General features: G+C 42.4%; 1 protein-coding gene across 2 annotated transcripts in view; it reads left to right on the forward strand.

Moving 5' to 3' along the window:
- Positions 1 to 14,596, forward strand: part of asic4a (acid-sensing (proton-gated) ion channel family member 4a) — a 107,363-nt gene that overhangs the window by 72,290 nt on the left and 20,477 nt on the right. Inside the window, exons 2-9 of one of the 2 annotated variants that reach the window (XM_084689580.1) lie at positions 1,161 to 1,305; positions 1,798 to 1,925; positions 7,252 to 7,405; positions 8,229 to 8,282; positions 9,625 to 9,778; positions 11,782 to 11,873; positions 12,320 to 12,399; positions 13,027 to 13,133. In XM_084689580.1, coding sequence (XP_084545706.1) covers positions 1,161 to 1,305; positions 1,798 to 1,925; positions 7,252 to 7,405; positions 8,229 to 8,282; positions 9,625 to 9,778; positions 11,782 to 11,873; positions 12,320 to 12,399; positions 13,027 to 13,133 — 914 coding nt within the window. The remainder of the gene's footprint in view (positions 1 to 1,160; positions 1,306 to 1,797; positions 1,926 to 7,251; positions 7,406 to 8,228; positions 8,283 to 9,624; positions 9,779 to 11,781; positions 11,874 to 12,319; positions 12,400 to 13,026; positions 13,134 to 14,596) is intronic. The other variant, XM_084689579.1, reaches the window with a different exon arrangement.

Genomic DNA, 14,596 nt, shown 5'->3' on the forward strand with positions numbered 1-14,596 from the left:
AGAATTGAGAAGAAGGTCCTTTTCCTCACATACAAAGCTCTACATGGACCTAGCTACATTGCTAACTCTCTTATAAACTACACACCAGCTAGAACACTGCGATCATCAAATGCAAGCCTGTTAGAGGTCACCAGAAGCAGGCATAAGAACATCGGTGATGCAGCCTTTGTCAATTATGCCCCAAAACTATGTAACAAATTACCCATACATATTAGGGAAGCAAACACGCTAGACATTTTTAAAAGACAGCATAAAACCTACCTTTTTACCAAAGCATTTAACTAATTTTATCTCAGAAGGGTTTTACAACTTTTAGTAGTTATATTATCGTTTTTATAGATTTGCTTTGGATTCCCGCAAAGATTGCGGCTTGTCTTTTGACTTGCACTATTGCTTATGTGTTACATTTTATTTATTTTGTTGAGTTACATTTTATTTATATTGGGAAACCACAAAGACTGTGGCACGAGATACCGCGAGATTCCCGCAAGGACTGCTGATTGTATTTTGTTGAGTTACATTCTTCTTTTATTTGTATTATTATTATTATATCTTGATTATTTAGTTTTGTTTTTATTATTATTTACTTGATTTTTGTTTTTTATTTTATTTTATTGGGAAACCACAAAGACTGTGTATTGAGAGACCACAAAAACTTTGACTTGTGGTTTGTGGACAGTGTGTTTTGTTGTGTTATAAGTTTTGGAAACTGCACTAGGCAGCTCGGATCTAAGACGGATTTGAGAGACCGCAGATAGTGTGGCTAGTCTGGTTTGTTATATGTTTGGAAACTGCAAGTGGCAGCTCGGATTTAAGATGGATTTGAGAGACCGCAGATAGAGTGTGGCTTGTCTGGGTTGTGATTTGTGTGGAAACTGCAAGTGCAGCTCGGTTCTAAGACGGATTCGAGAGACCGAAGATAGAGTGCGGCTAGTCTGGTTTGTTATATATTTTAGATCTATTACTTTTATCACTTGTATAATTGTTTTTGTTGATTTTATGTAAAGCACCTTGAGCTGCAATTCTTGTATGAAATGTCCTATATAAATAAAGTCTTACTTACTTACTTACCCTCTGGTTCATATCCTTGTGCATAAGCAATGTGATGGATGCGATCATGTCTATTGTGACATCTCTGATAAAGATTGTTTCTCCTCAAGGTCTACACCAGATATGGAAAATGCTACACTTTCAATGGGAACAAAACAGCGTCTAAGAAAACCAAGCAGGGCGGAATGGGAAACGGGCTGGAGGTCATGCTGGATATCCAACAAGATGAGTATCTACCCATCTGGAGGGAAACAAGTACGACACATACGGATATATAAATAAATCAGTAGATCACACTAAAACCTGTATTGAAGAAAATGTCCTGTGGAATGGAAAATGTCTTCAATGTCATCAGTCAACAACATGCATGCTCCCCCCCCCTTCTCTCTATCTCTCTTTTTTTTCTCTCTCTCCCTCTCTCTCTCATTCTGTGAAAAACATATCAGAATTTAGATTTAAAGGAAGCATGGTTTTGTCAGATGTGATAGTCAAAGCCAGCTTAATGGAAAATGACTGAAATAGAAGTTACAATAAGCATCCATCTGGAGAGGATGTCTGACTGCCCTCCATGCTCTGTCCATCTCTCATCCCCTCTATCTCATTCCTGCTATCTCCCCTTCTCTCTCTCTCTCTCTCTCCTTCAATCTTTCCCTCCTTTATGCTTTCTTTCTCTCTCTCTCTTCCTCTTTCTCTGATCTCTCACTCTCTCACCCCCCCTCCTCTGATCCCTCTGTGTGTTGCTCTCAGACGAGACATCGCTGGAGGCTGGGATCCGCGTACAAATCCACAGTCAGGACGAGCCTCCCTACATCCACCAGCTGGGCTTTGGAGTCTCCCCAGGGTTCCAGACCTTTGTTTCATGTCAGGAGCAGAGGGTAGGTAACCACCATTCTCCTCAACACTCCCTTCGCTTCTAATCAACCCTAGCCCTCCCTTCACCTCACCCAGCCCTTTCTTTCTCTTTACTTCTCCCCTAGCCATCCCCTCCCTTTAACTCATCAGTAGCGCCGTCAAGGGGGGGCGAGTCGCATATTGTCAGTGTTTCAACCGAACTCATAAAACAAATGCCTTTTCGCTCAATTGGATAGACCTACAACCAATCAGAGCAACGTAATATGTTGTTTGTTGAAAACAAATTCAACCCAAGCGCTCTTTGGTGACATGGTTGATTATATTACTGTTGATCATCTGTCCATCTTCGTTTAAAGCCCGCCCTGACAATTTCATTGGTCCAAACAGCTCCTGTTCAGACATAATTTTTCCCCAACCAAGCTTCCCCAGACTCAACTTCCCGACCAAATTTTTTTCTGGGTGGGGCTAAGTTTGGCTGGCAGCCAGGCTAAGAGCTAACTGAAGCTGAGTTGAATCACGATGGTTTGTTTCATATTTGCTAAGCTGTGGTGCTAACGTTACCCACCTAAATCAAACCTGTTTGCTTCAACAACAGAAGTGGAAACAACTAACGTTGTCATTTCAAATGATATCTAGGCAACCTGTTAAAAACAGTGTTTTGTAGACACAATAGATTTATTTTTAAATTTGTATTTCAAGTCTCCACCTTCGATGTGTCAGTGAGTGCTGTTGGCCGTGTTGCATCTTTGCTCGAGAAGGGGAGAAGGGTCCAAATGCAGTGCTCCCTCCTCAGGCCCCTCCAAACCGGAACTCTCTCCTCAGGCCCCTGAAGCCGGAACTCTCTCCTCAGGCCCCTTTTTTCATGTGTATCCGAGGTATTAGTGCCACCGCTGGTCGGAGGATACTGTAGGCTATTTATATTAATAGGCTAACTTACATTGAACTTCGGTTTTAGCATAAGTCAATAGTGTTTAACAAAGCGGAAATTAGCATTGCGGCTAGCGTTAGGTACAGAGTTCTAAATTAACACCCTCCAAATGCGGGCTAAATTTCATTTTCATAATAAAAACTCGCTAGCCAGTTTGGCCGGTGATAGCCTAAATGAGGCATTTCATCAACGATACATAAGGCTATGTTCTCGGCATGGTTATTGTTAATTTATCCCCCTGCAGTAGCCTAAGTTTCCCATGAACACCGTAATCCTACGTTATTGGAATATGGAATATATGTTTAGTGCTATTACACATCTTTATGATTGAAGTGGTAATTGATGAAGCAACATTTAACATAAATACAAGGATGGATATTGATTTCAGATTAAGAGAGTAGTGTTGTTTGTATTATCAACGTTAAAAAATGAATTATTTCAGAGCCGGCTCTTGTTGCCGTGGAAACAATAAACAATAACACGAGCCAGCTGTTGCTGCTGCAAATGACCAACGGAAAAAATGTGATATTCTATAATGACCACTAGATGACGCTAAACTGCCAAACCTATTTTCTATGCTTGCCAGGGTTAGAACAGTGATCATGTTTGTAATGTTAGCAATACGTAACGCTAGCCGCAATGCTAATTTCCGCTTTGTTAAACATTATTGACTTATGCTAAAACCGAAGTTCAATGTAAGGTAGCCTATTAATATAAATAGCCTACAGTATCCTCCGACCAGCGGTGGCACTAATACCTCGGATACACATGAAAAAAGGGGCCTGAGGAGAGAGTTCCGGCTTCAGGGGCCTGAGGAGAGAGTTCCGGTTTGGAGGGGCCTGAGGAGGGAGCACTGCATTTGGACCCTTCTCGCCTGAGGAGGGAGCACTGCATTTGGACCCTTCTCCTGAGGAGGGAGCACTGCATTTGGACCCTATTGCTTTGCTCTGCAGCTTCGCTCGTTGTAAACCAACCAATCAGCGCGCAGCAGTGTTAATTTCGTCGACGAAAACTATGACGAAAAATGTTTGTTAACGACCTTTTTCCCATGACTAAAACGAGACTAAAACGTGACGAAAACGGATCTCTGAAAATAAAAACTATGACTAAATATATTATAACTTTCGTTAACGAGACAAGACGAAAATGTTGGTGGTTGACGAAGTCACAATACTTTTTTTCCCAATGTTTTTATATTTAGATAGATTCCTCCTCTCTGTTTACTAAGCACACTCTCATCTCTACTGCTGTCAGTGGCCGATTCTCGTCAAGTCTCTCGGCCAAGTTTCGCACGAGTTACAGGCGTGTTTGAGCGAGTGATATCGACCCATGCAATTGGCAAGATATGTCATGCACGGTGCTGCTATAACGTACACAGGCAGCACGGCTGATTTAGGTAGTCACCTGAAGAGGCTACATGGTATTTGTGTGGAGACGTCTGCCTCCCCCTCGGATTCAGCTATGGCTACAGTTAGTGGCTAGCTCCACCGGTATCCTTAGCAAGAATAGGAAGCTATTCTCCGACAAAACAAATCCCTGTTGTGTACGACAAAGTAAGACGAGAGATAACTGAGTCATTGAGAAAAACCTGAAAGTAGGACATGAGTTCAATTTAGTGTGTGGTGTTAAATGAGTGTTTACAGCAGCTTGTGACTGCCAGTAATAGTTTACCATTTTTTACATTCAGAGAACACTTACAACAGGAAAGAAGGACTAGTTTAAGGCAAGGTCCAGGTCTGATGTTATGTATTTTGTCAGAGACTTTGTTTAATATGTGAAGTAAAACTTTAACTTGTTTAGTTAATTGATGATTTGCTGTCTGACAAAGAAATACATAATTATGTAGGCTACCATATTAAATTGCATAGCATCATATTTATTTGCATCTCATTGAATCACATCTTGTCAAATCGCACTGCATCGCAATAGGGGTGAATCGTATTGTATCGGATTAGTAGTTGCTTTTATGTATCTTTAATGTATCGGATCCTTGGCAGTGCATCGAGATGTGTATTGCATCGTCCTCAGTGATGGAGATGCACATCCCTTCTGAGAAGGGAAGAAAAGGAGTCTAATATGGCTATTGAATGTGACTAAAACTAGATTAAAATGTAATTAGTTTTTGTCGACTAAAACTAGACTAAAATGTTTTGAGTTTTCATCAACGAAAACTAGACTAAAACTAAGAAGGATTGAAATGACTAAATGTGACTAAAACTAATAAGCGTTTTCGTCTAAAGACTAAGACTAAATCAAAAATAGCTGCCAAAATTAACACTGGCGATATCACTCGCTCGCGATATCACTCGCTCAAACACGCCTGTAACTCGTGCGAAACTTGGCCGAGAGACTTGACGAGAATCGGCCACTGACAGCAGTAGAGATGAGAGTGTGCTTAGTAAACAGAGAGGAGGAATCTATCTAAATATAAAAACATTGGGAAAAAAAGTATTGTGACTTCGTCAACCACCAACATTTTCGTCTTGTCTCGTTAACGAAAGTTATAATATATTTAGTCATAGTTTTTATTTTCAGAGATCCGTTTTCGTCACGTTTTAGTCTCGTTTTAGTCATGGGAAAAAGGTCGTTAACAAACATTTTTCGTCATAGTTTTCGTCGACGAAATTAACACTGCTGCGCGCTGATTGGTTGGTTTACAACGAGCGAAGCTGCAGAGCAAAGCAATAGGGTCCAAATGCAGTGCTCCCTCCTCAGGAGAAGGGTCCAAATGCAGTGCTCCCTCCTCAAGCGAGAAGGGTCCAAATGCAGTGCTCCCTCCTCAGGCCCCTCCAAACCGGAACTCTCTCCTCAGGCCCCTGAAGCCGGAACTCTCTCCTCAGGCCCCTTTTTTCATGTGTATCCGAGGTATTAGTGCCACCGCTGGTCGGAGGATACTGTAGGCTATTTATATTAATAGGCTACCTTACATTGAACTTCGGTTCATCTGTATAGTCATTAGCATACCATAAAAGGAGAAAACCTAGCGTTTCATTCAAGGGCTATTTTACAGGATGCATCAGGGGGCATAGAACAGCACCCGGGCCATTTTCAGCCCAACCAATGTTACATATGTGAAATATATGTGTGAAATGTGAAATACCCCAAAAACCCAGTCAATCACTGTGGTTACATGGATTCGAATTACTGGCTTATTTGGACTGAAATACAATTATCCCTTTTTTGTACTGAAATACAATTATCCCTTTCTTGTAAACACCTTTGTTCAAATAATTGCGGTCCGACTATGATCCAATCGACACCTCGAGATAACTCTGTGAGAGTCGGTTAATAATTCGGACATCACATGCTTGTAAACGGTGAATTGGGCTAAACTAGACTCTGCGTCTTTGCGCATACTTGAGATCCTGCCGCCCTCCCCCCGACAATTAAAACAAGGTACAATCATAAAACGTAAGGTTAACCTGGGTCCCACTTGCCAACCCTAACTTTTGAAGCTTACATGGCTGACACTTGCTAGCTGGCCCTGTGTAGACCTTCCCCCTAAATTGCAATGAATTCAATTTAGGATGAAAGCTAGTTAGAAATGTAATAAAGTGTACATTACATAAAGTTTTTTTTGGCAGTATATCTGAGTGGTGAAGAGGTCAAGCGGAAATGGCTGTATCACCACTAGTTGTAATGAAAACAGCACCACGTATCGTACTGGGATATGACATGCTTTCGGCCAATGATTCGCTTTATTCACTGCCAAATATATTACGATAATAGCAGTTGCCCCCAAAAATAGCGTTGTCTGAATAAAGCTAGATTCGAATTGATACCATCATGGAAACTTACTGAATGACCCTTTTAAACATTGCACTTAAAACTCCTTTTGTCTAGGCGTTTTTGAGGCAGACGCTTTTCTAAATTATTGTTATGTGTTTTGATTTGAGTGTGCCACCCCAAGATTTTCCCTTGTCCCATCTGGCCACCCCTATGAAAAATGTATGGGGGCACAACTGTAACTCATGCCTAGCCATCCCCTCTAGTTGCCTCACCTCCAGCCCTCTTCTTATCTATTTCCCACCCTCTGATAACCCAACGACACTCCCCTCCTCACCGTTGTACATCTCTCCTCTCCACCCTTTTTCCCTCCTCACCCCTTCATCTCCATCCCCTCCTCGCTTCTCCACATCCTTCCCCTCATCACCCCTCCAGTCCCTCCCCTCCTGTCCTCTTCACCTCCTTTCCCTTTTTACCTTTTCACCTGTTTTCCCATCTAATTTCTCCAGCCCCCCTCCTTACTTTTGCAACCTTTCCTCTTTTCACCCCTCCACCCCCTCTCCTCTTTACCTCCCCAACCTCCCCTCCTCACCCCTCCACCCCCTATCATCCTCACTGCACCAGCCATCCCCCTCTCCTCAGAGCCCCTGCGTCGGGCCCATACCCAAGGCTCTAATCAATGTCTCTGTGCTCAGTTGACCTACCTGCCCCAGCCCTGGGGAAATTGCCGTTCCACCAGTGAGCAGGTGATCCAGGGCTACGACACATACAGCATCAGTGCCTGTCGCCTGCTTTGTGAGACCAGCGAGGTGGTCCGCGAATGCAACTGCAGGATGGTGCACATGCCTGGTATGGAGTTTTTTTTTCGGTCTCTCTTTCTCTCTCTCTGCCTCTCTTTCTCTGTCTCACTTATTTCTCTCTCTTTTCATTGTTCTACCTTTAAATAGCATAAAGAAACACACGTCTTAAAGTGTTGTTTGTTCTGGTACATAAGTGGATTGAACTTATTGAATGTTGAAAACATTTCAGTAACATTAATGTTCAGTAACCCTCTGACACTCAATACAGCTGACTCCTTCGCCTCCCTTATTGTGATCCAGCTGAAAGGCTGTAGACACAGCTTTGCACACACACACACACACACAATCAAAAGGTACACACACATCATCATAATGGAACCTCTGTTCCTCTGAACCCTGGCTATAATATTCGCAAATGCACCTCTCCTGATACAAATTGAAAAGAAGAATGCTCCCAAAACATTAACTCTTAACCTTGAGCAACTGTCAAAAATGTTCCCATATTTCCCACAATTAATTGCGTTCCTAATGAGTTCTTGTCATTAGCAGCTCCCTCTCAGTGCTGGTTGGGTAAGGAGGTGAACCCTGATTGGATTTTAAAAGCTTTCTAAATATGCCTTTGGGGTGGGGATGTTGCATTTTGCACTGCTGTGCAATCAGGACTTGATGTCCAACATGGCCGAGGTGGTTTAGAAGACACTCATCTCCCCCCACCCCTCTACGCCCTCCAACCCCTGACTTTCATCAGGAGACAAATGATCAGAGGAAATTAGTGCTGTTCTCAATGGGACGTCTCTGTGTCATCAGAGATGTAGGGAGGCTATCATTATGGATGTGATTGATCTGACTCATTTTCAGTTTTTCCTCTGCAGGAAACGCCGATATCTGCACTCCCAGTAAAATAAAGTGTGTTGACAAAGCGCTGGGTAAGACATGTTTGTTTACGTTCCCCTCATTGTCGCAGATGCCCTGTGTTCAGTAACGTTTTCTGTGTGTGTGTATGTTATTTTGTTACATAATCAAAGTCATTTGGGGGTTCGATGTTTTGAATTGGAGATTGCAGGAAGATATTTTTCTAATGAAATAGCTTCCTTATTGATGTTTTACTGAAAGTTAATTTGACACAAATGCCAGGGCCACTCACTGCAGTCTCTTTTGTCTTGCTGTTCTGTCACTGGCCTGAATCCTACAGCTCCTGCCTCACCTCCATTTCTGTCATCCCTTCTATCCCCATCCTCCTCTTTCCCTCCTTTCTCTCCCTCACATTCTCACCTCTCTCCCTGACCTTTCTCTACCTCTCTCAGCCAACTCCCTCTCCCATTCTTCCCTTCCTCCCCCTTATTGTATCTCCCCTCCCTTCTCTCTGTGTCTCTCCCTCTATTCGTTTCCTCTCTCTCCCTCACTCACCCACAGTCGTTATCAGTATGTGGAGGTGGCGTGTTTCAAAGACATTATGACTGCCGTAAAAAAGAGAGGGTTTATTAGGTGATGGGAGATGTATCAGTACAATTATGATCTCCAAGCCAAATAAGCCAGAAATGTAATTATCTCTCTCTTCAATGGAATCCGAGCCCATTTAATGGGTGGGTGAGCTAAATGTGAGTTACATGAATGGTCCATATTTATATCTGCCGCACTCCTCTACTCAAATAATATGAATAAATTCACTCCTTGTGAAAGGTAATAACTTAAAAGATAATTTATATATTTATATTATATAGGTAAATTCTTTCATCCTTCTGTCCGAAAATAGATGCTATGCTGGTCCTGCATACATATAACCTCATTATAAGACTTATAAAACACACAACTCACCGCATTTAAATTGCTGTTATCAGTTTTCTATTTGTTCTGGGATGTATTGAAAAGTGGGACAATTTGAAGTAATCTATTGTGGTCTGTTTTTATGTATTTGGCATTCCTGAATTCCTGAATATTTTTATGCATGTGCCATATTGACAGTCTGTAACATTTATGCATGTCAGGTACAGAAAAGTGATTGTAATTTCCCATGAAGTATGGTAAGGAACATTAACCTTAAACTATCTGTCTGAGTGAGAAACATACAAAAAGCCTATTGAGGGATAACCAAACACCTGCAGTACAGACGTGGGACCAGCACCAAGGAAAACAGGGACCTCACATTGTTCAACTGTTTTGTAATCACCTGAGTATATAGTTATTGTACGTTACCCTGACACTACACTCGTCCATTCAACCAGGTTCATTGACCCAGACCTGGCTCTCTGTTGGGCCCTTGTCTTCCAGCATTGCTCCAGAAGAGCACAGGAGACACCTGCCTCTGTGAGACTCCCTGTAACCTGACCCGCTACGGCAAGGAACTGTCTATGGTCAAGATCCCCAGCAAGGGATCCGCTCGTTACCTCTCCAGGAAGTACGACAAGTCCCAGGACTACATTAGGTAGGATGTGGTCTGCCCGGCTGCTCTGTAAAGCTGAGGGGAGATGACTGCTCTGACACTGCCTCAGGATCCACTGTTCCCATGTATGTGCCGCTAACACGTAAACACCATGTAATCTGACAATGTAACTTGTTTTAATTAATTTAATTTAACATGAAAGTGCTACTCTGGTTATTTATGGCAGACATTTAAATTACATTTTACAATATGTACTTTGTGGTATAGGGGAGAAACTGTAATCATTAGCTGTTCTCTTTGATGGTATCCAGGCATGTAAGTGAATCAGTCTTATGTCCATTGACTGTAAAAAGAATGGACAAAGCGTCTCCACTTCCTCCCACTGTATGAAAATGAAGCAGAAATATCCCGGATAGGGGTGCTGCCATCTTGCGCTGGTGATGTCATTTGGAGCCAGAGTCTGCACTATAGTGATTGGGTGGTGGAGCCGTGGTATCGATGTCCCACCCATACACTCGTCTGACTAATTACAACATTTTCATTTACATTTATTCATTTAGCAGACGCTTTTATCCAAAGCGACTTCCAAGAGTGAGCTTTACAAAGTGCATAGGTCATGCCCCAAGCATTGCGGGCAACCAAAACAAGAACCACACATTGTGAACAACCAAAAAATAAGTGCCAAAGGGAAGAACCATAAGAGCAAGTAGTTAAGCAAGTTACAATTAAACAGCATGAATCGCTAAGTGAAAGTGTACCTGTAGAAAGCAAGCAACAGTAAAAATAAAATAAAAAACAGGATTAACTAAAATAGAATATTTCGCAGCGAATACAGCAGCTTAAATCAGTTACCACTAGCCAACAAGAGCAACAAGTCTCTAAGCAAAAGTCATTGTGATCCTTGAGGAAACTCGCATTGGGTTCAGCAAACCATTCCTAAGTACCGTTGTACTCCCGGAACAAGTGCGTCTTGAGCCTTCAGTTGAAGGTGGAGAGACAGTCTGTGTCTGATGGAGGTGGGGAGTTGATTCCACCACTGGGGGGCCAGGCAGGAGAAGAGCTTGTGTTGGGACTGGGCGGTCTTGAGCGCTGGGACCACCAGGCGGTTGTCTGAAGAAGACCGTAGGTGGCGGGTGGGGGTGTAAAGCTGCAGGAGAGACTTGATGTAGTCGGGTGCAGTCCCGTTCACTGCTCAGAAGGTCAGTACCAGGGTCTTGAATCTGATGGGGGCCGTGTTGGGTAGCCAGTGGAAGGAGATGAGGTGCGGGGTAACGTGGGAGCGTCTGGGTAGATTGTAGACCAGGCGGGCCGCTGCGTTCTAAATCCTCTGAAGAGGACGGGTTGCGCATGCTCGGAGACCGGCCAGCAGCGAGTTGCAGTAGTCCAACTTGAGAGGACAAGTGCTTGGACAAGCAGCTGGGTGGAGTGCTCAGACAGGTATCTCCTGATCTTGTGGATGTTGTAGAGGGTGAATATACACGACCGGGAGACCGCAGAAATGTGGGCCGTGAGGGAGAGCTCGTCATCCATGGTAACCCCAAGGTTACCTGGCAGGGTAAGGGTAGGGTTCCTGGCAGAGGATGAAGGGGTCACCGTCGCAGATCCCAGTGTGATTGAGAGGTCGTGGGAAATGGAGGGTTTGGCCGGGATGATGAGAAGTTCTGTTTTGGCGAGGTTCAGCTGGAGGTGGTGCTTGGTCATCCAGGCGGAGATGTCTGCGAGGTAGGCCTCAATCCTAGCTGAGATCCCCGGATCAGTTGAAAAGTACACAATAAACCCCTTTTTAACTCAAAACAAACTGGTCAGGAAAATAAGCACTTGACAGACATCAGCATGATAAGAACTACCTAAAATGACAGAAACCATCTTTGGGAGAAAAAAAAATCCTACGTATGTTTAGATTTGGGAGCGATTTAGATTTTTTGGCTTCAGTTTTCAAAGCTGTAGTACCGTCCATTGTTTTTACAGTCTATGGTTAAGACACAGACCAATACATTCTTCTGTCTTTTCTGAACCTTCTTTCTTACTTATCAAAATGTTTCCAGAGACAACTTCCTTGTTTTGGATATTTTCTTTGAAGCTCTCAACTATGAAACGATTGAACAAAAGAAAGCCTACGACGTGGCTGGTTTGCTGGGTGAGTTTTTTTCCCCATGGCCACTTACTCTTTTATATTCTCTCCTTATTTGAGAGTAATCATTTGTGTTTCATGTTGTTGGAGATAAGGTTTAATAATTGGAAAGCTGTTTGCAACAGGTTCTTTTGGTCTGAGTGAAATTTCCAGATAATGACCAGATAACATAATTTATTTGTTTGTTGAAACGTGCAGGGCCACAACAATGAAAACAGTTTACACATGAAACATTTAACTTTCTTTGAATTGTCTGCAGCTGCACACCTCTCTCCTCCTCCTTTCTATATTTACAATGGACTCAAATCAGTTTAAACCGAAAACAAAAGAATCTAACACAACAATCAATGAAAATTGTCTAGACAATGGTTTATGAGCTTTGAAAGAACCGAGTGGGAGGATGTTGACCCCCTTCAGCATGAAAGGGTCCTGACTTTGTGACTTATCTACAGGTGATATTGGTGGCCAAATGGGCTTGTTCATCGGAGCCAGTATCCTGACCATCATAGAAATATTGGACTACATATATGAGGTGCACTGTTATTCTACTGTGTCCCAAACATAAAGGCCCAAATGTAAAATGCTGTACAAAAAAAAAAGTCATTTATAGGTAACAGATTTAGACTGGAATGAACCATTCCTAATGTAAACCTAATATTTCCACTTGCATTTTCTACCACCGGAGCCCATTCATCTGTAGGAATTATTTAACTATGTGGAAATATGTCAAGCAATTCAAATAATTATTTTGATCCTAGTAACAAGTGTTTCAGCATTTAGTTTTTACATTGTGAACTCCCTGTAAGCCTCCATCACCATCAGTGGCAATTTGAGTCTCTCAAGGTTCAGCTTCTTTCCATTTCAGGTCTTCCATCTCCACCTTTTCAAGTGTGATACAAACCTGTTGATGTTTCAGTCATAAGTTTGAGGGACACGGCTTGCGTGTACTAGGCAAATTATATGGAAATCCGCAGACATGTTAGCTTCTGTTCTGATGGAGTCAGCTTCTAACTTGTTCTCTGTCACCATGATCCCTTCCACACACACACCTTCACCTGCATTCACACACACACCTTACATATTCACTGTGCACACATTGCATTAACATGATGCCCCCCCCCCCCCCCCCCCCCCCCCCCCGACTGGCATGTTACCCCAGGTAATCAAGAACAGGCTGCAGCGTCTAATGAGGCCTCGGAAGGAAGACAGCAACCAGCAGCAGACCAGCGCCGTGGCAACGGTGGGCCTGGAGAAGCCCAAGGTGAGGCTGATAGCTGGTAGAACACAGCAGGGGTGGATCTAGAAAAATATTGATGGGGTGGCAGGAGATTTTGAGGGGTGACACCCCCGTGGCAGAAGTATATATGCTGATTTAATTGGAGTCATATTAATCAATGTTTATTTGGAATCAATGTTTATTTGGAATGCCCCCAAATTAAGACATTTTTACTCAAAAACATAACATTATTATGGCACATTATTAAAGCCATAAATCAAAGATATTGAGGAAACACTGAACACAAATGTCAAGTGTTTTCATTGATTTATTGGCTAATCCATAATAAACTGTATCATCAAACCAAAGTTTGGACAACTTGTCCGGCTAGTAGTACAAGAATGTGCCACAAGTTTGACGTTTTTATGGTCCATTTTGACAAAAATGTTGAAGAAATACTGAAAATGGTGTGTATTCAAATGGCTGCTTGATTTTTTTGGCATTCAGGCTGTCTACTCTTTTACCCAGGTCCCTAAATATGACACGGAGCCTGAACAGAGGTACAAATATGAATGTCTGTTGAATCTCGAATATAAAACTGATTTCACCTCGGTCTCAGTCGGCGCAGTGGGGAGGGTGGTTGGAGTCGTCTAGTGCTGCATTCACTTGCAGTGGGATATTATAGGGCCCAAAATTCGCGAGTGAATTACGTTTTACGAAAACCCTGCAGAATTTCAAATAGAATGCATTGGTCTGAGGCAAAATTTAAATAAACTTGTCAACTCATTATGTCTGTATTCTTTTTGAAATGTTTAACCTGTAAACAGAGACCATTTCCACCAGTGTGGGTCAATAGTATGAACCTGCAGAGCCGGAGACGCCGGAGAGCTGCAGTTTCAGGACCGCAGTTTTAGGACACTAACAGCGCCACCTTACGATATTTGAATGGTTTGCGAAGATATTTGAATGGTTTGCGAAGATATTTGAATGGTTTGCGAGAGGCAAGAAACAACAATGTCACTTGGAATGATTTGCGAAGATATTTGAATGGTTTGCAAAGATATTTGAATGGTTTGCGAGAGGCAAGAAACAACGATTTTACAAGATTGCAACAAGATATTTGAATGGTTTGCGAAGATATGAAAATATGTTTGAATAATAAATATTGGATAATTAAATAAATTAAAACCACATAAAATTTGAAAACAAATGTACATATTTCATAGATGTCAAGATCCAGTGTAATTTCATCAAATGAAGTAAACAAATTAAGGAACATAAAATAGTCTTTAAAACGTTTTCTGGACAGAGAACCAATGTACACCCTGCAACATGAGCCTTAAGGATTAGGGCTCATTTGCAGATACTCTTTGCTTTGATGGGCTTAACTTCACTAAAGTTCCAAAGTCAACAAAGCATTACGTCCTGAACATCAGTAATAACAAGCTCCTGGAGACCTAATACAAACAACTGGCCCTGTCTTCTGTGAACTGTTCAACTGGTTCTTGGAGGA

This window comes from Hypomesus nipponensis, chromosome 23, assembly GCF_054491055.1.
Source record: "Hypomesus nipponensis isolate SF chromosome 23, ASM5449105v1, whole genome shotgun sequence".
Taxonomy (NCBI): Eukaryota; Metazoa; Chordata; class Actinopteri; order Osmeriformes; family Osmeridae; genus Hypomesus; species Hypomesus nipponensis.